The sequence below is a fragment of the Halichoeres trimaculatus genome, unplaced genomic scaffold, assembly GCF_033239565.1.
Source record: "Halichoeres trimaculatus isolate MK-OKI-2021-1 unplaced genomic scaffold, fHalTri1.1 fHalTri1_scaffold_17, whole genome shotgun sequence".
Classification (NCBI taxonomy): domain Eukaryota; kingdom Metazoa; phylum Chordata; class Actinopteri; order Labriformes; family Labridae; genus Halichoeres; species Halichoeres trimaculatus.
The window spans coordinates 8,093,255-8,120,144 of record NW_027437195.1 but is presented as its reverse complement, the minus strand read 5'-3'; the positions used below and the strand labels follow the sequence as shown (position 1 = coordinate 8,120,144).

The 26,890-nt window shown below is 41.6% G+C and overlaps 1 protein-coding gene across 5 annotated transcripts in view; it reads left to right on the top strand.

Moving 5' to 3' along the window:
- The window catches only part of daam2 (dishevelled associated activator of morphogenesis 2), a 155,697-nt gene that overhangs the window by 56,363 nt on the left and 72,444 nt on the right, over positions 1–26,890 (top strand). For all 5 annotated transcript variants that reach the window (XM_074692581.1, XM_074692580.1, XM_074692579.1 and 2 more), the window contains exon 3: positions 20,287–20,376. In XM_074692581.1, the coding sequence (XP_074548682.1) occupies positions 20,287–20,376 (90 nt within the window). The remainder of the gene's footprint in view (positions 1–20,286; positions 20,377–26,890) is intronic.

The window sequence follows — 26,890 nt, the reverse complement described above, 5'->3', positions numbered from 1 at the left end:
ACACGAGTAAAGAAGTCTATGTTGGGTCAAAAAAACACTTAGATAGGATGTAAATGTGGATTTGCCTGTTTTTTTCATTGCCCTGCAGCCTGGTTCTTTTCTTTCCTTCCATTTGTGTGATGTAATTAGCCGAACCAAACAGGATTAGGGACAGGAACTGGAAAGAGCCCGATCATGTGGAGGGTGTCTTGATGGTTGGATGAGACCACACCCTAACCCCACGTCCCACAAATTCAGAAGCTCATCCTTTCCACTCCATGCAGACCACCTCAGCGTGACAGTTCCCGCTGCCCTGCTTCTCGCACAGATCACACTTGTTGGCAGAAGATGTTGGACTTAAACATTGGCAGACAGGGCTGTGCTGGCATGGGCCCATGAAGTAGAGAGGGATCAGGGTGCAGCTGTCAGGACGGAGGAGTCTGCGACGGCTCTCAGCTGCCATGCAAGCTGGTTCTGGCTCTTCAGGAGGAACAGAGCTTCGCTGTTTCTGTTTCTGTTTGCTCGGCTCCTGTCTCTTGCTCTGTCTGTCTCCTCCTCAGTGCCTTCTGGTATTCTCTCTCAAATCTGGATTCCTCTCTTCCTCAGTCTCTGCCTTCCTCTCCTAACAGTGCGCTCAGCGGTATGGCTGCAGGACTGCTCCTGGCACTGTTGAGTCTAAGTCTTGGGGAATGCTAAACTTCACTGCCTGCAGGATGTGACACTCCTCCAACTTTTAAAAATCATTCTGAGGATTAAGTGAAATTCCATTTCTGATAGGAAATAATTCTCTGATATCAAAGCAGATGTTTTCCCAGAGGTGATCTTATCCCCATAGCTCCTGGTAATTGACCTGACTTGAACTTACATTTGCTGTCCTAGCTCCTGAGTAAACACAAGCAACACAAGCCATTAAACCTCAGGGGCTGCTCTGTGCTCTTATTGGCTTGATTAGAAAGAAGGTACAAGATATGAATGCAGTGATTTAGTGTCCCTGGACGGAAAGAACAAACAGCTCTTTTAGCTGTGCTCTGAAGCACCAACAGGTTGTTGTTTAGCGCTGTTGAAGCCCCATGTTGCTTTAAAATCATCAATCTGTGAACAGAGGTTTTTATAAAGAGTAAAGCTTTGGAAAAGTAACTAATTCCCTGATTTCCATATCAAAACTTCCTATTTAAAATAACCAAAGTGTGCATATTGAAGTCCCTCAAAGTTAGGGAGTACCTTTCACATTTAGAAAGATACGGTACCAAAGCCCGGTACTTGGCAATCGGTACCGGTACTCAACGGCACCTATTTTTCGGTACTTTTTTGTGTTTATGTGGTAAAAAATATCAAATTGTTTAATAAAAAAATTCAAAAAAAATTCAAGTTAACAAATTTATTCTTCAATTTATAACCTTGCAATGCTGTGTGCATGTCCAGCATGCAAAATCACTTTTTCTTCTACCCCCTCACAGTCACAAGGATGCATTTAGCTACCTAAACATGGTACCTTTTGATTTTACATGAATCGGTATCTGTACTTTTGACGGAATTCGGTTGGTACCTTTAAGAGTACCTAATTTGGAACCAATCCCCACTCAAAGTAGGGATGTCCAAGTTTGATACAGTGATCTGTATCTGCGCCTGATATGGCTATTTTTGACGACTTGGATAGCATCGGATTTCCTTACGTGATCAGAACCGATCCAGTTTGTAGCACCGTCACACTTTACGGCTGCTGAAAATCAAACCACGTTGCAAGCATGTCCACTGTGTGGGACTGCTTCTTTTTGGAAAGCAATGGTAGTGAAACAGGGTCATGCAAAATTTGTAAAGTGAGTGTTCCTCAAGGAGGTACCAACAGAGCTCACTTTAATAAAACAAATATGATTTTGCATTTACTATGGAATCACCCCATGGAGTACAGGATTTATCAGAAAAAGGTTCAGTATCGGATCAGTATTGGAAAACATATGAAAAAAACAGATAAGACTGAAAGTCGAAAAGTCTGAATCAGGACATCCCTATCTCAAAGAGTGCTTTTGTCAACCCGAAGAAAATCAGTTCCCTTTAAACTTTAAACTTTAAACTTATGAAACTTAATATCACCATGACCTTGATGACTGAGAACCCTTGCCCTGCCTTTCTCAGTTCAAACTTATAATGTTGTTTCTTTTTGTTTTACATAATGTCATCAAATTTTTGATAATTAGTGAGTGTGCTGGCATTTATTCAATAAGTTGACTGATCATGCCCATCCTTATCCGAGGTAAGATGAAATCTTCTTGTTTTAAGCTAAATATCTGAGTGTGAGTTGAGACACACAGACAAACATCAGCTGAGGATGAAGCTCAGCAGACACATCCGCTCATGTTTTGACATAGAGCTTTTCCACCCAGGAGACAAGGAGGATCTGGCATTTTGTCCCTAAATCTTGTTCCATTCACATGTTGTAAACAGATTAAACTTGTTTTATAGCTCCAGCTGATGTTGTCGTTTACAAGCTGGGATGTTTTATGTTTAGGGTTATGTTTGTTGGGGAGCTCGCTCAGCTTGTCTTTCATGCATTGCATTTATAAACGCAGCTCTCAAAGGTTTAAAAACAGCAGGAGAGGAAGCTTTTGAAATTACATTTCTGCTCTTTGAATTACACGTCCTGAAAAAAAAATTCTAGCTCTTTTGAATTTTATAATCGTACCTTACAGCTTTCCTTAAATTAGATGAATACTTAAGGCCAGTCCTTTTTCATAGTCATAGTGTTAACCTCCAAATCAGCAGCAGACTACTACAGATTCTGAGTTTTTAATGAAACTACTCTTGCATTCATAAATGTAAAACAAAGCAGAACTGCAGCCTGCAGGAAAAAGGTGCATGTTTTGCATTTATGCCTCATTAACTATTCAGCATGCATATATTCAAAAGCTGCCTATGGCTTTATTAAACATGCAATGTTTGCAGAAAATAGCTTAGTGGATACACCTGAAGCACGCCTACAAAATAGGGAGGTTTTCTGTTTTGGAGGGATTGTAATTTTAGTTTGTGGGGTCTGACAAAGCCCTGTGAAAGTGAAACTTTTTCATAAAGTTTTTGTTGCATGGTGACTAGGGATGGATACCTTTCACATTTTTAAGGATACGGTACCAATGTCCTGTACCTGGCAATCGGTACTCAACGGTACCAATTTGCAGTACTTTTTTGTGTTTATGTGGTAAAAATAGTAATAAGTTTGATAATGAACCTTTTTTTGATCAAACATGTTTATTCTTTTATCATTTTATAAATTTATTCTTTTTATATATTGCTCTATTCAAACACATAATAATGCCAATATTAACAGTAACTTTATTTACATAGTACTTTTCAAAAACGAAGCCAGCACATGTAATATATATATATATATATATATATATATATATATATATATATATATATATATATATATATATATATATATATATATATATATATAATATTTATATATATTTATATATAAATATTTAATGTTGTGTTCATGTCCAGCATGGAAAATTACCTGCTCTTCCACTTCTTCAAAGTTACATGGATGCATTTAGGTACCTAAATATGGTACCTTTTTATTTTATGTGAATCGGTACCTGGTACTTTGACAGAATTCGGTTGGTACCTTTAAAACTACCTAGTTCGGTACCAGTCCCTTGTGATAACATGTTTTTGTGAGCATTTGCAATCTTTCCAAAAAATGAATTAGTGATATTAACATGAAATCTCAAAACAAAACCACTTAAAGCTTGCAAATATTGAGTTAATTTCACTGATCCTTGGAATCCCAAAAATTGACACCAGCGACGTCGCATACATCTGATTCTGACACTTCTGATTCTACATGTTGGCCGTTTGAAATGAGACTTGAAGCAGGAGTTTTTGTGGCTATGTTTACATGCAGTTATGTAAACCCTTACATATTTGGAGTACAAGCAATAAACGGGTTGTGCACGGCCATGTAAACATCGATAACCCTCTTAAAAATACTCCTTTTCTAACCCAAATATCTGGTCATATTTGGCCTATAGGGAAATACCTATCGAAAGGAACCTTAATTTGTGTTCTGGGCATGCTCTGTTCAAATCTTGGTCTTTTGAGGACAGGAAGGCCCCCGTGCTGCTGCTGTTGTTAGAGTCGCTGCTGTTACTATGGTACAGCAAGAAGACGGAACGGAATTGATGTGCATTGCATCATGAGGTTTTCCACGCATCACTGTTTTTATCGCCGTACCATGTAAAAAGGAATCACTTTGATTGCTCGCACATGTAAACAAGTTATTCTGGATGTTTCAGAAACTGGAATATTGACCTTAACCAGAATACCGACTACATGTAAACATAGCCAGTGTTTCATTGGCAGAGATCAAACTAAGCCAGATACAAGCTTGTGACAAAATATAAACACCACCATCTCTGAAAAACGACTCGTATTAATTTTAATGTTGAACTGCAGCATGGACTGACATCATGTTCTGCACCTTTGAACTTACTGACAGTGCAACTAACTAAAAGTAAACTAGAACAAAGTCTCCTGCTAATGTTAGTTTGCAGGCTTAATGGCCTCTGAGCTTAAATGCAGCACAGGAAACGGCATGTCTGCACATTTCAACCTTGCACGGATATCCCTAATTCAGTCATAGCAAAAGGACTCAAGAAAAAGATCCAGCTGATGCTACTTTTAGACTATAATGGATGGATAAATGTGTCGTCAGTGGGAATTAGAAATTGAACGCTGGACACTGGAAATGAGGAAAGACGTCCCTGTTATTAGATGTTCCAGATCATTCAACCCTTGTCAGTTTGATTCATGCCTGCTTTGATTGGACGACCATCGAATGAACTGCGTCTGCCTTAGGATGGTCATCTGGATGAACCATTGGTTGCTTCATCTGTTTTACTGATCCTGCATCAGTCTTGCTGACACGTTCGACCAGTCGTCCAAAAATCGAACAGCAATCGCTTGATCTTGACACAATGCTTGTGATGCTGAGACATTGAGAACCAATGCAGGGAGCTGAAGAGCAAAGCTACAGGGGACGATGTGGAGAAAAATCAGAGGAGACATAACACTAAGCGTTTCCACAGCAACGGGAGACGGAGATTATTGTTATGAAAGCCTTTTCCTGAGAAGGAGAACGAGGCCCAGTGGAGCCTCTGGAGTGGGAGCGACAGATCTGGGCCAAACGGAGGAGTAAACCACCTCCACGTGTCTTCGTGTCCATAATGGGGCTCAACACGGTGTCTGGAGACTGTGCAGTGCACACTGGGCTTACATTGTTAGAGGGAGAAAAGTCCTGTGTCTGAAGTTTTGTTTTAAGAAATGTTGGCCACAAAGACAACGGCTGTAACTCGGGCCATTAATGTTGCTTGGAACATTACATGGAACACATGGTATTTTATGTCTATCCATTGTTTTTTCTTTTTTTTCTTTTACGAAAGAAACTCACATGGATCTCATTTACGGAGCCGTAGTAGAAACACTGCGGTGATGAACGTTACCCTCATTGACCCTTCACTGCAAAGACCAGTGAGCAAGTTGTGGCCACATAAAGACTTTAGGCTGAATAATGCCTCCTAAATAAAACTCTTGAACTCAATGTTCTAGAAATTAACAAGCTATCAAAAAGTTACCAAACTTTTCAAATTTTTTATTAACAGAAAAATGAGCTGGCAAGACAAAAGCATTTTTTGCATCAGGCCTGCTGCAGAGGAGAGATCTCAAATGGGACTTTATGGGAGGTCTTAGGCATTTGGAGCCACAAGTGGACATTAGAGGAACTGCAGCTTTTGCATGCACAAATATCAAGGCAAGAGAAATTTTGGTGTGGGTAACTTTGAACTCCAACAGTCAAAACACATCAGATCCATGTTGGTTTTGGCAGGTCAAAGCCCTCCAGATTGGACACACCAGCCTTCAATGTTTGCCAGATGCCAGAACAAGGATGCATCAATTTGTACAAAGCAGAAAGGAAGTAACCTGACACACCAGACGGACAGTTTCATATATCCGCCACAGAAATATTTCACTAGTCCATCTGGGTAGCAGCTCTTCAGATTTGTTTTCAGAGGGGGGACCTTCAAAAAATCAGCAGCTTGTGATTGGACGACCGTTCTGATTGACTCACTCACCACAGACCAATCCACATCAAGCCATGGTGTGACGTAGCTGATGTGCACCGCTGCTGAGAAACAATTGACAAACGACTACAGGAAAACAAAAACAGCTGGCGTTAGACGGCTGTTGCCGATTTTGTAAAGTTAACTTAAGAATCAAAGGAACGCTGACGAGAACGAAAGTCTGCTGACGTCACATCTGCTCCCAAAGCCCCGCCCTCTCTTCCCTGATTGGGCCATTTAGAATTTAGCCGAGTGAATTTGAATTTGTTGGTCAATGGAGCCTGGTAAGATGGATCTGTAGGATTTCAGAAACTGAATCAGGCAGGTCCATCTGCTCTGCAAGGTTAAGGAAGTTGTGCACTGAAACCAAAATAAAATGTGTTGACACCAGATCATATTTAGCTTTATACAACAGCAACACATGGACTTAACAAACAAAGCAAGGCCAGGGGTCGACAGGTTTGAGGTTTTACAGCCCAACATGAATGAGGGGAGGAGCATCATTGGGATGGAAAGTGTGAGGAACTCCTTGGGGTCATGATTCCAGGTGTCTGGGGTTCTTTCCACGCAACTGTTGTGAATTGACAGACAAGAGAGCATGCAGTCCAAACGTAACAATGCAGAGATGAAACAGATACAAATCTGATGTGCTCGACCTAACTTTGATATCAAGAGACTTTATCACAAGCCCAGAAACAATGACTGTTTCCTCTATTTACCAAGTCATCATTAGGTGATGACTTCTCTGCAACATTTTTGGTGGATAAATAATTGAAGTGATCGAGTAAAGCTTACAAAACTAGCCAGATATAAGAGAATGGCCTTCAACAGTCGGTCTCCCTAGTGTACAAACTCCTCAGATATACAACAATTGTCCTGGAATGAATCCTGGAGAAAAACACCAGCTTTCCTGTCTGCATCAAAACCATATGAAAGCAGTCTGCACTGCTAACCACCTCGACAAACTCATGCAAATGAACCTGGAAGTAATTGTAGCTGATTTGGACACACAGAGCACATACCACATGAGAGGAGCTAATAAACTGAATCAATTAAAGAACACTTGCAGCTGGCTGCAGAACGTCAAGACAGAAAATGTGCCACAGCTCTGGGTTCTGTTTTATGAATCTGGATGCATTTTTCAACACTTCTTTTCCATCAGTGTTCAAGGCTTTGCATGCATAGTGGATATGTAGGCCATGTGTGAAGTCTGGCAGCGCTTCAAGTCTAATGAAAGCTTTATTTATGTTTATCAAGGCAAATCCCTGCTACTAACACTGTAATCAATGCTAACATGCTCTCATTTTTAAGTCATCGAGGAGGGGCTCTGATGAATCATTCTGAAGCTTTTGGAGACTCATGGCCTTTTACCCACCCTGAGGGAGTTTTAACATTTCTCAATATTTAGACAGAGGGTTTATGGGGACAGCCAGGAGGCCATTTACAAGTTACAGCTGATGACAATGAACACAAAGCGTTTTCTGTGCAAGGTGGCATATGGTCACAATGTGCTGACACTTTTTAAGTGCCTTAACCCAAATATGCTAAGCTCCTGCGGACTGGATGTGTTTTAAAAGAGGAAAACAATCGGATGTGTGGTGGATTTTAATATGCGGTTAATTAAGGCTGTAGTTTTGGAGGAAAAGAGATTTCAAGTGTGACTGAGCTTTTGTCTGGCTTGGTTTCAAGGTTTCAAGAAGTGCTTCTCACTCAGGATTCACATCATTAGGAGGAAGACCGTGAGTCGAATCTGTCAGTCAAACACTGAGTCATAGTTATAAGAGACAAGGTGATTTAGGTGAAAGGCCGTAGACTTTTATAAAACACCAGGTGCTGATTTATCAACAGGTCTCATACTCTCATGTTGACTTAAATCCGTAGGTCCAATGCACAAAGACTTAATGCCTTTGCAACTCTCCCCTAGAAGAAGCTGAGAGCTGAGCCACATTTTGTTTCTTAAATCTGAATGTCTGGTACCTTAAACCCTCCTTCTAATTAAATGAAACAGTTAAAAGTTGGAGTATGGGAACAAAACCACTGTAAAGTACTGCTGCAGCTGAGGATTGAGGATTGAGACCTGTGTGGGTTGATACAGGAATTTGCTGCAGAAAACACCTGAAACCCAAAAAGTAGTGAATGAAAAAAAACAGTTTGTGCAATCTCTGAGCAGAAGCCCCTCTCTGTCACCCATCTGCAGCAGGTTATGTGTGGAGATAACAGAGGATATAGTGTGCAGTACATGGAGCCAAATTCCCCAAACTGAATCAGGTCTACTGGGCCAACATCTGGCACATACAGCGCTGACAGCCATCAGATTAGTGTGTGTTCTCTCTGCTTTTTTTCCTCTGCCCTCTTTTCTGATCTGCTTTGTTTCTGTCCCAATGTGTGAGCCTCATTCTTCCTCGCTCTGTCCCGTAATTTGGGCCAGTTTTAATCCAACCACTCTGGGAAATGGTCCAGCTGTCCTGTGTCAGGCGCTGCCTCTGTGTGTCACAGCTTTTAATATTGTATCCATGTTAGAGATGCTCTGATCCCATGTGTTCCTTCATGATACTGGTTTTATTGAGCTGTCAGGTTTGTTTGGATGATTCTGTTCTCATCTGAAAGGGAAAACCAAAGTCAAGATGAAGCTTTAAGAGTGATTTAAGACATTCAAGAGCAGGGGGAGGTCTAACTTAACGCTGAAAGCTGTTTTGCACGATAGGACTGACTTCTGTGATCATCCCTGGTTTTAGGACTTCCCTCAGGCACATCAGGATCAGCTGATTGGCCGACCTCAGTGCTAGCTGGGGTATGAGTTTGCGAAAGCCCAGCAAGACAAGGTAATGGCAATTCATCAAGAGCTTTAAGAGCCAACAACACGATCGATGCTGTGTTGTGGTTCCTCTTTTCTGTCCAGTCAGAAAATGAACAGGGCATTCTGCAGTGGCCTCAGACGTTGACTAATAACAGCTCTGAGCCCACAAAGAGTTACAGTAGTCTAGACCAGAGGTTATAAATGTGAGTATCGCTCTTTCCAAAGCTTTATTTCTTTGGAGATAAGCCAAAACTTTATTGTAACTTCCTATCTGATGTAAGCCAGAAGACATATGTCAGATATAAAAGCCCTGTGAGGACTTTTTAAGTGATCTTTGAACAGTCTTACTGTTATTTATTTTACTGTTCATAATCCTTGATTTAAAATGAGATTATCAGCACCAACATTGACCATTTCTTAATGCTGTTTCTTAGTATCTGTGGTTGGTATGAACACCCCTATTTATAGCATGGAGACTAGAAGTCCTTTGATGAAACCATACTGGTTGGTAAAGTTTAGCAGTTAGAAGCAAAATTTGTCCGTCTTTTTAAAGGGTCTGCAGGAATTTTTGTTACTTGTTAGTTAACACAACATTCAAACTGGGATCCTCCTCCTTGGCTCAGTGCCAGCGGCAACGCACACCCACAGCTTCGAACAAAGATGTGTAAACACACTCACAAGCCCAGCATCACTTTTCTGCTCGGGAGAGACTCGAGAGCCGTGCACCTGACTTGGCACGTTAGCCCAAGCTAATCACTGGGTTACTTAACACATACCTGGTTAGCAAAAAGCCAACTCGCGTCACTCTTCATCCCCTGCTGCTCTCCAGCTTCACCTTGATTTAGGAAAATGCTTCATCTGTTTGGTGTTTCATTTCACTATGGCTGTGTTTTTCTTTCTCCATGCTGCATAAGGCTAGGACAAAATGCTATTCTAGTGATCTGATTCTGTTACAATTTTTGGGGTACCGATTCAATTTGTATTGCGATTCTTCAGTATTTACCATTTTTGCGATTTTTAGTTTGCCTTTTTAACACCAGACCATGTAAAAAAAGTTAAATGATGATAACAGCTTCTTCTACTTCCAATTATCAACACCCAAAGGCACATGTACATTCCAAGAACCTCCTATAACAACCAAAACATCAACATACAGGCAGAGGAGGGGGTTGAGGCAGACAGAGACACTGACACACATGTAAAGAGGCACCATATGAGACAATTGAACAGGATTATTCCTGTAATTCTTTTTTTTTTTTTTTTTTTAAATAGGAAACCCTGCAGACTCTACCTTAAAAAAAAGTTTTCCTTGGATTTAATTTGTAGTAATGATAGAACCAGAGCTGGACCACCAAAAAGCAAAAGGAGAGAAGAGCAGTAGGAAGCTAAACAGTAGTGTGGCAGAGCACAGGTTAAAACATGGGTTAAGCTGATTCCCTGAAGCTTTTTGTTTCCTGGACCCTGGTGTATTTTACACACCACCTATCTGATCACAGTGATTACAGTAAACTCTATCGCTGTAGCTGTAGGTGTATGCTGGTAGCCCCGTGTCTTAAAATGCTATGATTTCTGTGCTAAATACCACCAAATGGGATTTTACTATCACCCAATCTGACCTAAAATCAGGTTTTTGGCTCTCTGAAACATTGGTTATTGAGTCATAAAAAAATCCACGGTTGTAAAAGAGTGCAAAAACAAGTCCATAATTTCCAAGGCTGCGAGATTATGGCGTGGGGTCAGAGCTGGCACTGTGGTGTTTTTGCAGATGGTGATCTCATATTGGAGCTGGATTGGATTACTTTAGTTTTTATTTATTTATTTATTTATTTATTTATTTATTTTTACCAGCAATTTAGTTGTGTTCCCAAAGCAGCACTAGTAAAATTAGACTTTCTGATTCGAACCCTCCACAAGTGTTTCCAGGATCACTGTACTCTCTGAAAACATAAATCCTCTCCTAATGTTCCTTCAGTAAGCCGGACGGATGTGAATCAAAATTGTGTTACATAACAAGAGAATGGAAATGTTCCCCACCCTCTGAGCCAGAGGGAGTGAGTTTCCTCCATAGTGTATGCCCTGGGATGCCGCATCTTTCCTTTCAGTTCCCCCTTTCCTTTCCATTTCATTGGTCTGACTGGTGGTGTTTCCTACCTCTGTCTGAGTGCTGTCTCACTGTCCTGAGCTAACCTTATCTTGGCAGTGGTGGTGAATTGTTTGGACTGGAGGAGAGGCGGTAGTCTAACAGAGGCTACTGACCCTGACTCATCAAAGACGGGACATTATGACTCATCTAAATGTTGCAAATTGGTGTGAGCCCAGTGTGTGTGTGTGTGTGTGCGTACGAGTGTGTGTGATGTGGTGATTTGTAATGGAATTTGAAGCAGTTCAGTTCATTCTGGCTCAATCTTCAGAAAAAGACGTTTCTCTTTGACCTTTTCTTGGTTGTGGTGAATGATTCAGAGCTGGTCTCTGCCCAGTGTGTTCAGGAATAGTTGTACATACACACACACACACACACACACACACACACACACACACACACACACACACACACACACACACACACAAACACACACACACACACACACACATGTACAACCACAGTTAATACATCAAACTACCAACACCAGGACTATCAGGTGTCAACAACCAAATGTGAACTTTTTTTTCTGTTAATTTTGTGCCAAAGACAATGGAATACAGAATAGTTTTTTGCTAATAAGTCACTGCAGTGTGACATGAATAATACTTGAGATGCTCTGATCCAACTTTTGAAGTCCTTACACCAACATCAACATTCCTGGGCTTTGATATCGGCAGATTCTGATACTGTTCTGATCCTACGCCAATGTTATTTTAACTTGCTCTATTCAGTATTACTTGGATTAGACTGAGAATTATGAAATCATTTTTGCAGCTTTTCATCCAAAGGCTGGCACACATTACTGGAGTCTTCAAACCTCCACACATTTAGAGACTGCACACTTCAGGATAACAAAAGACAGATCACTCAAGATCCTGCTCTTATAATCTTAAAGTGTGTGGTGTGCACTCCGCAGCACACTGGAGAAGACAAAATCTACCTTAACACACCCCACACGACAGGAAAATCACACACAATGTCATTTGGAAACATCAGAAAATTGGGCCTTTGCTGACTTTGATCGTGAAGGGGAGGTGGGGACGAAAATCAGCCTGAATATCCTGTAGTGAGTACCTGCCTTAATGTGTGCATAACTGTACACTTTTTTTGAAAGGTATCTGTCTTTTAGATATGAAATATAGTGTTGTTTAATAATATCTCCACCCACAAAAAAACTAGCTAACTAACCAAAGTTAAATGCGTGTTTATGTTCAACTAATAGAAAAGCTCTGGAGTGGCGGTTATGTTGGCAGAGGGACAGGAGGATGTCAGACACCAACCTGTGTTAATAAACTGATGTCATATCAAAACACTTTTATAGAATAAAATCAAACACTGCATAAAAACAGCACACAATACACAATCAATAGTTGGTGACAGAACCCCTTCATGGTGGCACCCTGTTGGGATTCTTCTCCTGATAACCACCAGGTTACTTTATATTAGCCCTATTATTTTGTATTACATAAAATCATAATCAATCAATATTCTTTCACTGACTGTTGGTTTACTTCAACACCCTTTTCAGAAATGTATCATCTTCAAGTTATAATGATAAAGAAAAACAGTCAAAGCTTTACTAATATTACTGTTGCCCTTAAATCAGAAGAAACTGTGTAGAAAATGTTCCTAAAATTACTTTAAAAAGTGACAGAGGGAATTTCCTGAATGTACCTTTTTTTCGCTTGTGGTCCCGTTGGTGGATGTGTATCAACACCAAGATTCGCTGTTGGATAGGAATGAATACTCACACACACACACACACACACACACACACACACACACACACACACACACACACACACACACACACACACACACACACACAATCTCACTGGATCTGGTTTGGGTCATTAATAGCAGCTACAGCTTCCTCTGAGTCCCCTGGAGGCCTCATATGACTTCCTGCCATCTTGCCTGTCTTTCCTTTGCTTTCCTGTCTCGCCCACAGAAGACTACAGGATATATATGCACCGTGTGTGTGTGTGTGTGTGTGTGTGTGTCAGCACCAGGCTAGACAGACTGTCTCACTCCGTTCTGCAGGACTTCACATGAGATAAAGACATTCACATCCACCCTGAACTCGCCACTTCATACACACACATGCACGTGAAAGGATGTCATTCCTGGACCGCACACACTTCCTATTTAGGCGAGCCTCACACTCTCTCAGTCAGCTGTCACACAGGCACACCCACTCCCACTCCCTGCTGGTCTGTCACACCTACTTACTGACTGACCTCCTATTTCCTGTCTTAAGTTGTCACAAAACTAGATTTAGAAAGTTGATTTGATCAGATATATCAGTGATTGTACAGTGCAGTAAGGCTCCCTGCCAACAGTCCACAGGTTGGGAGTATTAATCCTCTTACTGCTCCCTGTCAGTCCGTAATAGACTTGTATTGTGGTTTGTTTTTTAAGTAAATGCTCGTAAGACCTGATAAAGTGCTGGTATGTGACGGAGGGCTGACATCACCCAGCGTATATATAACAGATGTATCATTTTAAGCATTTGGTTTGAAAATATGTTGAAGAACTACAAATTTAGTTAATTGAAATCAAGTGTTTCTCAGTCTCAGTCCCAGTGGTACGTAGCTTCTTCCACTTTGCCTCTCCTCTCCACTGTGTTACCCCTAACTACAACTCATCTCTGTCTTCATGCACTTACCCTGGAGTGGATATTTACAGTAGTCTAAGCAACAGTAGTGGATATTTAGGTTCTCCCACACCGCTCTGAATTCACTACCATGTTTTATTGCGAGCCCTCTGTCCTCCCACTCTTTCCATATGGTGTAGATAAATATTTAAAGTATCCTGCAGACTTATTCAGACCTTACTCTGCTGTTGTTTTGTTCAGTTGTATTTTTTTAAGTTGTGTTTGAACTATCATATCTTCATCATCATAGTCCCCGAGGAACATGGCAGTGCAGTCGAAACATTAATGCATACAGTGTATAATATATGTGTTAATCTGTGTCACAACTGTTTGATAAACATCATTAACTGTCCTCCGTCCCATCTTCAGCTCCTCATTCACACTTGGTTTATAGTAGGAAGGAAAAGTTAAGTAAACACAATATTTTATTATTTTCAGTGTTTTTCTGATTACTTTTGTTCAGTCAGGAAAACTCTTGTCATACATTGAACTATTTATTGCCATGTGGGTACAGTTAGCATTGGCGTTACATATATATACAGGATACATACAGAGTCTTAGTAGGAGGAGGCTGGGGTGGAGGAGGAATTATTGAGACAGCAGCAGCTGGGTAGCAAAAAGGTAGCAGTGATAAAAAAGAGTGAAGACATGGTTTAAAGATGCCGCCATGTTGTTGGACACACACTGTGATTGGTTGAGAGGGGTTAGAGATAGAACATCAGCCTGTCAGCTGATCACAGCTGGACTTCCATGTCCTGCATGAACTTACGCTAACTTCATTTTATTTTTGGGTTTGGATGTTGGCACTATTTGCATGATAACAATGTTAATCAAATTCACAAATTTTAAAAGATAAAGATAAAGATAAAAGTTAAAAAAATACTTCATTAATCCCAGAAGGGAAATTCATTAAAGAGCAAATATTACAATTTGAGTTAGATTGTAGAGAAGTAAGGCAGTCCTAGCCCTGGTCTCTGATTGGTTGATTGACCTGTCAAGCTGCTGGAGCTTCATAATCAAACCATTGAGGAGACTACTTGATATTGAAGTAAAGGCAGGCTGTAGGATCTGTTGTTTTCAACAAGCTTTAAACACCCTTCAAGAATAACTTAATAAAAAAACGAAAAAAAAAAAAAAAAACCTTCTAAGTTTAGCTCAAAGTGGCCAGTGTAGTATGTTCCTTTTACAGTTGACAGGCATTGGATTAAGGTTTTAAGTATGTTGTGAGCAATCCATACACCTGACAAGCTTCTAAAAATTTACAAGTATTAATTTTTGCAAGAATTTAGTCAAGCAAATTTGTTAAGATTTGAGAATTATGCATTGAAAGAGTTGCTGACACCTTGTTTTTTTCTGTCAAATGTATTTAAAAGAAAGAGAGACTGCTCTTTAACTGTTCAACCTTGGCATGGTTTCTAATTTGAATTTTATGGTCTTGGTCTTGACTTTGTTTCAACTGCCAAAAGTCTTGGTCTTGTCCTGGGCTCGGTGCATTCTAATCTTGGGCAAGTCTTGGTCTTGACTTAGCCTCGACTCCCTAAAGTCTTGGTCTTGGATTGTGTGGTCTTTCAACACTAACTGTTAGCTCAGCAGAAACCTTTCTTCCATCCTCACCACCTGTGGTCTGTCTACGAGGAAATCCAGGTGGGTGTCCAAGTTCTGCCAGTTTGATTGGCCTAAAGGTGTTAAAGGTGATTTAGATAATGTCTTTAAATAAGATCTTCAAGCACCCACTCTGCACCAGATCTCAGTGAGTAAATCTGATTGACAGATCTTCTCGCTCAGTCTGCATGATATTCCACCAGCAGTGTTTGACTGTCAGTTCAGGGCAGAATGTGAAAGAAAAGGCCTCAGGTTTTTATTTTTCCCCTCTCCAGCAGCAGGTGTAACAATATTAGCTTTGCTTTATGTAAAATCCCTAACCGGAGCAGGATGGTGGAGGAAGAGCGGGGCACATGAAGAGACTTTCACACAGCAAAGTGGAGAGTTTTGTTTTGGAAGACCGAGCAGGAGACTGGGTGTTTCTTGGGTGTTGTTGTGGTCGTGAATGGAAGCCACGTGATGCGGATGTGGTGTTGGACTAAGATTTAATGGCTCTGGTAATGGAAGAAAGGTTGGGGTGTTGCATAAGAGGAAAGTGAAAAGTCTTCCTCCATCACTCTGACGCTCCCTTTACCAACTCTCTGCCAGTTCAACCACTTTTTTCCCCCAACAACACTTAAATTAAAGATTCAGTGCATGTTTCCAAAGCATGAAGAAGAATGCAGACAGAAAGATGTTAAAAAGACACTTGATGTCCTCAAACCCAGGCTGCCTTCTTTCAGGACAATTTACCCAAACTGTTGCCCAAAAAGTCAAGGAATATTTAGAATAAGAAGCTTTTTGTGCTGTACTCTCTGTGACTCCTACAAGCTTAAGCGTGTGAATGTGCAGCAGATGTAGTTTAATAAGTGTTGTGGCACTTTATCTCAGGGAACCGTCTGCATATGCAGCCAAAGAAATAATAAGTTCCAGAGTGATTTGCCACTGATAACGAAATAACACCCAACTCTTTCCAGTTAGCTGACAGTCATCATCTGTCATAGCTGTGCAGACTCTTCACACAGCTTTCTGCTCGAGGAAAGAGTCTTGCATTTCCTCTTTTTCTATTTGAGTGGCAAACAAAATGTATCTAAGTTATTTACGCAGCTTTCAACAGCCTACCTGCCACTCTCCCTTTGTTCCTGCCACTGTAGCAGACCTCACTCTTATCCTGTTCATACACCTTAAATCTTCCATAAAGCCGTCTGTAATCAATCTGTTTTTAAATGGAACTCTTGGATCGCTTTCTCCCTTTGACTCTTAAACCTGGGCGTCTCAGACACCTAAATCCTCATTTTCATTGCTGGCGTTCACACAGAGCTCCCCTCTGTATATAAGCTTTTAATTTGAGAGGCCGGCTGTGGAGTGGTGCAGAGAGACTCAGTCATACAGTACAGTGAGCAAGAAGGCACATGCAGATCAGCTGCCGGGCTTCGCTCCCATCTGGTTCAAATCCAGGGGTCTTATTCTCACTGATTTCCCCACCAGCTCCCGGTATCAGCTCCTCCAAACAGCAGCAGCTTGGCCAGCGGGGCTTTGACCCGGGAAGCAGGCAGCAGGCCAGTGACAAGCTGGTTCCTCAGCCACGGTTTCTAAGCCTTGGGATGTGGAGAGAGGATCGTGGTCCAGCTCGAAGCTGAAATCTGTAAAGATTGAAGGGCAGAGTGTCAGAGGTTGGATGTTCAGCTGTGAGAAGATGGCTCGTTTTCTTGTTTGGAGCTTAACAGCTTCATGGGGGTCACCACCAGCAGCAGCAGCAGCAGCATCATACATTTATTGGAGCTGCTAATGTAGACCCCGGAGGACCAGCTCTACATGTGAGTCACAATTAATCATTGGATCCACGTTGCTGGGATGAAAAATGCTTTGACCAAAGATTCTAAAGCTTCTTTGTGGTTTCCATCGGTATTAGACCCCCTTGAAGTTCACACCCTCCAGATTTTTCCCCTTTGGCCAAAGCCGCAATAATGCTGCTGCTGGTTATCCCGCTGAAAGGCCTCGGTAAGAGATGATGTCATTCCTTATGGTGTGGAAGACTTGGAATGTGGGCCACCTCAGCTCACCCCATCCAGCTGAATGGATGAAAACAAACCCTGTGAATCCACTGGTGTGCTTTAAAAGGGGGGCCCCACCTCTGGCACTGGTGGCCATCTCCACTACGGGGGGCCCGGGAGGCCCGGCACTTCTGGCTGACGTCATGGTAGCAGAGCCATTATGGTGAGATTAGTTTGAGCTTGGGCACAAAGCCCCACAGCGATAATATCTCGTCCCCTGCTCCTGTTTTTTTGGAGCTTATCTGTTTTTCGAATTACATCTCCTCGTTCTCTGTCTGCCATCAACTTTATTCCCATCCATGCATCTCTCCACCCTGATCCATCCGTCTCTTTTTCAGGACTTTACTTTCCCTCCCTGGCACACACAGACTCATTTCCTGGTCTCATATGCATTTCAAAAGGTGCAGGAGGCTTGGTGTACCAAGCTGAAGAATCAAGCAAAGCAACAGGGTGAATATTAAAACGCTCCTCCGGAGTCTGTGGTGACCAGTTCCCTGTGAGACAGAATCAGATGTCACTGTGCAAACATGAAGTGTTTTGCCATGTATTGTTACAGGGCCTCTGTAAAAAACAGGTTTCTAATGAGCTGTTGCCTCATGCAGAGTGTTGTGTGCCTGATGTTCAGTCTTGACAGCTCACATCAGGTCGACTCTCATGATGAGAAGTCTAACATGGAAAACTGTTAGCCTGGCACCAAACAGACACGACCTCTTTTTGTGTGCGTAAAGACCTCAAGATACGATATGCATTATGATCCTTATGTCAGAATATGGTGAGTCGTTGCATTATGAGTCAAGTGTGTTTGTATTTCTAGAAACAAAAAAAAGCAGAAATAGGAGCTTTCTTCTCTCTAATTAGCAGCTTGTTCACGGTGCAGCAAAGTCTCTGAACCCTTGCAGCTCATTTGAATGCTGCGCACAGTAACAAAGGCATAATGAGGAAGACTTCCTAAAAATAGGTTGAAGAGCTTTTGAGAATATAACATCTCAATTATGACTCACAGTCCAGAGGGAGTACGGGGGGTTTGTATCTGCAGGGAGTATTTTGGTATAAGAGGCTGTTTGGGTGATTCCTGTGACATCACTGTGTCTCTTTTCTGCTCTAAGTCAGTCAGCAGCAGAGACAGATGTAACTTGTGTCTCAGTGAAATGCCAAATAGACTTCAAACATAGGTGTTTGCAGACCTCGGAATTCACAATTTCAGTGTGTGTTGAACAGGGCGGTTCAGTGACACACACACCTGGATTGCTGAAAGCCCCTGCACAAGAAATTCAAGCTTCTTCTTGTGTGTTTGAGCAGATGTAGAGTTTTTTTTTTTTTACATTTTCAAGAATTGAATAACTAAAAAAAAAAAAAAAAAATCATGTCCAATTTTCACCTCTCCCTTGTCAACCTCAATTGGTGATACTCTGTTAGTTTAGCCACCACATACGGCATCAAGTCATCAAGGTTTCAGTAGTTCAGCACAAAAAGAAGGACAGTATTAATGGATGTGATGCCATACAAGGAAACAAATTTTGGGTTACTTTTTGTTTTGCCTTATCCTAAGCTTGGTTTATGTTTGACATGTCTGCGAGATCCATCAAATGGCTCGGTGCAAATGAATGACGTCGTTTCAGCAGCAGTAAAAAAAAAAAAAAAAAAGGCATACAGAAATCACCATGATAACTGTGTGATGAATGATTCCTGGTGTGAAATTGCGGCCTGCTCGGTAGAGAAGAGGAATGGGTGAAAAAACATGGAAAAATCCACGAGACTGATCCGTGAAGGCATAAAAGACCAAGAAAATGTGTAATCTCCCTCTTCATACGTCTTACGATGTAAAGGACAAGTCCAACACCTCATCTTCTTTTTGTCCCAGCAGTATTAAAGAGGACGAAGTTCCTCTTCTTCATCATCAAGACAAGCATGTGTCGCTGTGTTTTAAAAAGTGTTAACAAATGCAGGCTTCTTTTCCTCGAGTATAATACTGCGGTTAGGGATGGGTACTGAATTAGGTACTTTAATAGGTACCAATTAAATTCTGTCAACAGCAACGGGTACCGATTCAGGTAAAACCAAAAGGTACCATGTTTATGTGCCTAAACACATCCTTCTGACTGTGAGAGAGTGGAAGAGTAGGTGATTTTCCATGCTGGCCATGAACACAACATTGCAAGATTATATATTGAAGAATAAATATGTGAAAATGAAAATAAAAGATTGAACAAATTGATATTTTTTACCACATAAAAACAAAAAAAGTACCAAAAATTGGTACTGTTGAGTACCAGTACTGATTGCCAGGTACCAGGCATTGGTACTGTATCGCTTCAAATGTGAAAGGTACCCATCTCTGACTGTTGTCGACATGCATTTGAGATACACCGCCCCCTGCAGTTTGGGAACGAACTCGAACGGATGCCATGTGAATTGTTTCAAAGTATTAATACCACGTGCGCTCTCTAGTGCTGATTCTGAGTGTCTCATTTCTGTGGATCACGTTTGAAATCATGACAACATCCAGAAGAAGGATTTTTCTTCTACTTTTAGGACCATAAGAAGTTTGACCTAAAGCACAACCTTTTCTTTAACCTTAACCAAACTGTTTCTGTTGATTTACCAGAGTTGCACTCCAGCCTCTGTCAACATCAGTCTTTATTGGTCTCCTGGGTAGAAAGGAAAGAGCTCCAGTGCCACAATCACTGACTTTCTGTCTGGTTGATTGAATGTTGAGAGGAAATTTCTATTGTTCTTTAGCGATATCAAAGCAGCAGCAGTGATTGTTTTAATGTTTCCAACAAACTCGGGTCACAACACTCATGTTTCTCTCAGTCATTGCTCCAAATGGTGCTTGACCATGTCTGTTTTTTCTCTCTCTAGTTTAAGACTTTCTAAAATAAAAATAATCAACTTTTCTGTAAAATATAAATCAATCAGCACAGCGTCTCCTAACAGCCTCTCTTTTTATGTTGCAGGATGAGCTGGACCTCACAGATAAAAACAGGGAGGCCATGTTTGCTCTTCCAGACGAGAAGAAATGGCAGATCTACTGCAGCAAGAAGAAGGTGAGTTGGCCTCTTTCTTTCACTCTGTACATCAGCTCCGATCTCTGGCTGGCCCTCCGCTGACTGGCTGCCTGGGCCCACAAATCAGAGCCAAACTGTCTGCAGCAAATGTTGTTGAAGGGCATTTTCTTACCAGAACTAATTTTCTCATTTCTGCATTGACGTAAACATAGGCGCATACAACTCCAGCAACGGAGCACATGTGTGTGTTGTTAGCGGACATGTAAACAGCACAGAGTACATACAAATGCTTCCTCCTAACCTCTGTCACAAGACCCTCAATCTCCACATCTCCCTCCCGACAGAAGGGCAATTTCCTCGTCCTGCTGAAGAATTGTCAACATACATTCGACGCCCTAGAACATTCTGGTTAGCCCTCTCATTCACCCCTCTCCCCTCGCCAAAACATCCCTCGCTATCCTCGTGTCTCTCCACAAGACTCTGGTCTCACTTTGTGGTCGATTGTGCACCAGGAGATGGCATTGTGCTCGGAGGAAAAAAGGGGAATACAAGCCCCCCTGTCTTAGTCAAAAGCAAATTGAATAAATAGTCATAAACCCTCCCCTGTGTCTCTTTGCTAATTTGCTTTTTGGCCGCGGGTTCAGTGCTGGAAGCAGCACGAGGCTGTGACCCTTTCTCCCGCTCTTTCCAAGGCAAGCAGGCTCCGCTTTGCTGATATGATAGACTCTGACAACCTCTTTAAAAAGTAGTAAACACACACCGCTTTGTGTGTGTGCACCTGCATGTGTCAAAATTTGTTCTTGTATTGCAGCCAGTGTTGAGTTTCAAGGAAAAAGAAGAGCAGTGGAACCGTGGTGTGTGTTTAGAGGGATGTCAAGGCGAGGATGGAAGCTGGAGGCCTGCAGGAGTTTACAATGAAATACAATCTGTGTAAAAATAATACAGGAGGAGGATATGATCGGAGTATTAAAACATTGTGATAACCAAAGGACCTGCAGTAAGCTGTGAATCTACTCTTTGAATAGATTGCACAGAGTCAGAAGAGGCTGCATCGTTGGCAGACTGTTCATTTACACACGTCAACCCACATAAAAGTTACAAGTTCAATAACACTCTCATATCAGATATTAAATTTCTCACTGAAGTGACCACAGATGTTTATAAGGACTCATTGTGCTGCAGTAAAAGGTGATGGAAACTACATTTTTGGCAGCATCCTCGACTTGTTGGAAGCAGATTGGTTTGCCGTGTGCTCCTAAGCGGGGTTCAGAGGTAGGATATATTAGTTTGTCGTTCCTCCCCTAGTCAGAAATCATTTCCTCTGTGAGGCTGAGGTGAAAAAAAACAGCTGTGTGTCCACGCCAGGAAACAGAGAGCAAAAGCGGGGTAACAGCGAACAGCGGAAAGCTGGAGGAAAAACCAAACAAACCCCTCATTCATGGACAGAGGCGGCGTAATGGAGGACGAGGAAAAAAACAACTGGATATCGGATAATAACCTGCATGTCTGAGTGTGAATATGAAGGCAGGAAGGCATGAATTCTGCCCCCACGTGCACACCCCCACACAGACGTGAAGAAGCACATACAGAGGAGTATGTTCAGGTTATTCAGACATAACCCACATGCTTACAGCCCACAGAGGTTCCCTGTGTTCCTCAGTTACAGCATGACGCTGATTTGAATGGAGGGAGCAGAGGACAGCAGAATTGCCCTCAGCCGGTCCTGTCCGGGACAAACACTGGACCCCTTGTTCGCTCCAGCCGAGCGACGGCTCCAGTTGTTGTGGTTAGATAACACTTGGAGGGAGACGCAGAGGGCACAAAGGGACAAACTAACTTTGTTCACCTGCTAAACAAGGCTGGCCAACTCATTTATCCCCCCAACCAAAGACGCTTTGACGGTTCAATTTCCTCAATGTCCAGAGCAAACAACAATTCTGTTCTTCCTGTCTTTGCACTTTGAACTTAGGAACAACATTTCTGGAGTATTGCTTTTTGTTTCTTGGGTGATAGAAAATCACTTCAGTTTGAAATTTGACAATCAACACTTAAGCAGACCTAACCACCTTTTGTCAGCCATATGTCTGCCTTTAGCTTCATTGATGATATAAATTAATCAGTGAAAAGGCTTGAAAGGTTATCTAACAGCTCAGAGTTCAGAGAGGACATCACCATCTTGTAGTTAGTAATCTGAGGATTGCAAATACACAAAGAAAGTCGTCAAATGGAAGTGTAGTCCAGTCTGTCAGATGATAAAAGCCCAAGCTCAATAAATTTTAACACTTAGCCTATATTGATACCTATGTTTGGTGTTTTGCTCAATTTAAGAAAGAAAGAAAGAAAGAAAGAAAGAAAGAAAGAAAGAAAGAAAGAAAGAAAGAAAGAAAGAAAGAAAAACATAGGACAGGGACAGTGTGAGGGCTGCATGATGGTGCAGGTGTTAGTGCTGTTGCCTCACAGTAAGAAGGTCACCAGTTGGAATCTTGGTCCGGGCAAGGGCGGTCTTTCTGTGTGGAGTTTGCATGTTCTCCCTGTGCATAGGTGGGTTCTCTAGATACTCTGGCTTCCTCCCAAAGCCCCAAAAACAGGCTGGTTAGGTTAATTGGTCTCTCCAAATGACCAGTAAGTGTGTGTTTGCGTGAAAGGTTGTCTGCTTCTATGTGTCAGCCCTGCGATTGACTGGCGACCAGTCCAGGATCTGCCCTGCCTGTTGTACATAGACAGCTGGGATAGACTCCAGCTGCCCACGATCCTGAAGAGGATAAACGATAAAAGATGAATGACTGGTTGGGATAGCGTGAGCAATTGAGCTGCACAGAAGTTCGGATGATCTGATATAAAAGCTTCAAAACTCATTTGGATACAGATGGATGGAGTCTCTAACCCTACCACTTACCAAAAGTGAAGCTACAATGCTGCAGGAACAGGAGATGATATCATGGAAACATAAAGTCAGAGTTTGGGCTGTAGGGATGAGCTGGTTTAGTTGCTAATGCATCACTCTGCCTCCCAACAAAACCCTAAACCTCCTGATGATGTCACAGATCCCTCGGATGGTTCAAATAAAGATGGTCCATGAACAAGGATGGACTGAAAAGAAAATGTATTCAGCATTTATTTTCATTTCATATTTTGGTTCATGTCCCATCTTAATATGTAGAAAGCAGGCGGTACTCCAAATATTTAGCTTCACTTTTGAAGAGCTGTCATGTCATCTCCAGCATGTTGCCAATTATATCTGTACACTTTTTGTTGCTGTGCAGGTGATGCACTGATGATTTATCAGGAGGTGGATGCTGAAGTTGACATAATACATAATCTTACATTAACTGTCTCTATCTACTGAAAAAAAAGGCTAAAGAGGCTAAACTGCTCTACAGTTGTGAGATATCAGTCAGTTTGTCAAAGATCCTATCCTCAGTTCACAGAAATAGTTTGAAGCTGGTTTTAATGTCTTAAAATCATTTTAGTAACATGATCAGTACTTTGAATGAAAAAAGTCTCTTTAATTTATTTTGCAAAACCTGAAACAACAAATGTTATTTCCTGGGTTTAAAATCAAAGTGTTTGGTTTATTTATGAGACACTGGTCTTCTAAGGGTGCAGCTTACACCAGTTAGAGGTGATGTAAGAGAATTAGTGTACATATGATCTCTGTGTACCATGACTAACTTGAACATCTTGTCGAGGCCTTCAGGCTTTACATAAGCCAGCAGTATCTGCACCTCTGATCTCAGCCACCCAGTCAGCCATAGCCAGGGGTGTTAGCTGGCTATTTGTGTGTTTGTGTGTGAGGAGAAGAGTGGGAGAGACAGCAGACCTCATTTCAGGAGCATGTGAGAATAAAGGGGATTCTTATAAAGATGTTTGAAGTGCAAGTGCAGCACGAGTAAATCTTTGGTTCTTCAAATCTGTTTAAGTGTTGAGTGGTGATAGTGTGGGTGTGTGTTTGTGTTCATACACTTTGTTTTCTAAGCATGACTCGTGTCCAGCAGCCTCCAGGTAGGGAACACGATGTAACATCTAGCAGCTCCTGATAATCGTGGCATGCTGTGAGCCAAACAGGGTCTCCTGACTCCCATTAGTATCGCTGCACTGACACACGAACACTCGCTGTGTTTGCAGCCCACCAACACACAATATGGCTCTTTATCAGAGCCACGACACTGACAAAACCAGCATTGATCCATGAGCCAGTGTCCCCAATTTCTCTAAAAATAGGATCTTCTTTGTACCAGGTTTGGAGTCCAGAATCCCCCACTTACCCCTCTCGATGCTCTGATTGGCAAACCGTACCTTCCTGGAGGCACCTCCATCGCTCTCAGAAAACGTGGCATCAGCTGATGTTGGAATCATCAGCCATGTGCGCTTGATCCACATCACTTAAACTAATTTGACCCCAGGCAGAGAGCCCTGCAAAAATGTGCGTTATGTTCGCTACCTGTAAGAGGCAGCATATGTTACATAACCTCACAGAATTCAATATCCTGTCCATTTCCTGCCTCTCTAGGTGAGACTTTATATCCCGGCTTCCATAGATAAATATTCCCTGCAGAGAGATCAGGTCTTTGGAATGTCGGACAACTCTACTCCCCTCTTTCCAGGACATTTTGTGGCGACAGCTGGAGCAGAGAATATGGGAGCAATATGAAAACACAAATACACTAAAATCATTATACTGCATGATACCTGATTTAACAAAGCAGTGTTTGAGTTGTACTTTAATGGGATTAATGAACTTTTCTTTTTATATTTAGCATTTCTTGTTTTCCTTCTTTGTCCATTAAAGTGCTTTGTAGGGAAGAGTAAGCTTCAACTTTTAAGGGACTGTGAGGACTTTCTAAGTAATCTTGAAAAAATCTTACTTCTAGATATGTGTCTGATTGTAATCCACAACTTCACATCAGATTGTCTGCACCAAAGTAGATTATTTCTAAATGCTGTTTCTCAGCTTCCTGTTCAGGTTGGACAGCATCAAGCTAAAAGCTAAAACAGGGGCTGATCTGTTTGTGATAATGTTCATTCCAACCCACAGTCAGCAGTTATTCTGCAGTGGTCTGTTCAAACTCGAGAGTCTACCAATAAAATGAAGAGTGAGGTTACGATAGCTCTGATTGGTGGATGAACATTAGAAGGACATCACAGGGTTTGCTAACGTTACACATTACGAACACGTCTACACTACAAACTTAGTTCAAAAAGTTTGCTTGTTCTCACGTTTTAAATAATGCTACATAACTGTTGATAAATACGTGACTTCTTACAGGATACAACGTAACAAAGAAAAGTGGTGTTAAAAATTAGTTCTGCTCTCCATTCATTTTTCAAAACAAAACATGCCACATTCTCGTGGCATTGTGGCCATAAGTGCACATGGGAAGCGGAGCTAACGCTAACTTTTCCAGAAAGTCCTCACTGCCCCTTTAGCTTTTTACTTTAAGAATTATTAGAATAGGTACAGGTCAAACTATTCAACAACATAAAATGATAAAAAAGTAGACATTGTCAGAGGTTTTGACAGTTGGCCCATAGAACAAACTTTATTCATTCATTCATCCATTCAATTTATTAATTTGTCCCTTGTAGGGCGATTTGGTTTGCGGAATATTCACATTTCGACATAAAAACATAAGAAACATACATGACAATATGAGCACAATTTACAGAACAAACAAATGAAAGAGAAATGACAGATTTGAATAGTGCCAGTTCATAACAAACATTACCAGCCATGGCTAACACACTTGTTGACATTTAGCAAGTCAGTTTAAAGCTTCCTTTAGCAGGAAGAAACCTTTGGCCCCTGTTGAATAGCCCACTAGAAAGACCCCACTGAGTTTGAAAAGTAGGATGAGGGGGACATAGAAAGACAGAGATGTTCAGACTTTTAACAACTCTTCAGCTCTCCACCTGCTCTCCTTTTATAACTTTTACAAGAAAATTTGAAAAATTGGAAACAACTTCAACAATGTGAACAATAGTAGAGGAAATGTTGGAACTTGTTGGTATGATCTCGAGAGTATGTTGCACATATGATTTGGGGGTACTCTTGTAAAGTTAGGTGGAAAAGGACTGGGCCACTCTCCAACACTTTGTTTCCTTTGACACTCCTCAAAGGAAAAGTGGACATGGAAAAGGAACATTCGAGGCTTCTTAACATGTCCTGCAGAAAGGCTGAACTATGGCTGTTTTCAGGAGAAAGGCGCTGGACTTCATTGAGAGCTTTAGAGGAAGTACTCTGACATCCAGTCCTTAAACGCTGCAGAAGTCTTGCAACAATAAGGGATCCCATTCACCAATCAGAACTGTGCGTCTCACGGGTGCTGTCACTGTGTTGGACAGCTCATGAGAGCCCCTACATTACAGTCTGGGTCCCCCTGGGCCTCTCTGAGCACATGGGAACAGAGTCTAAGTCGCTGACAAGCACTGGGATTGCCAGAGAAACTGGAAACCTCTTGAAAGCATGTCACTGACAGACAATGTATAGATTCTGGCTCGTCTGGGACCCAGAACACTTTGACTTTGATAGAAAGAGGGCCAAGTTGGCTGCCAA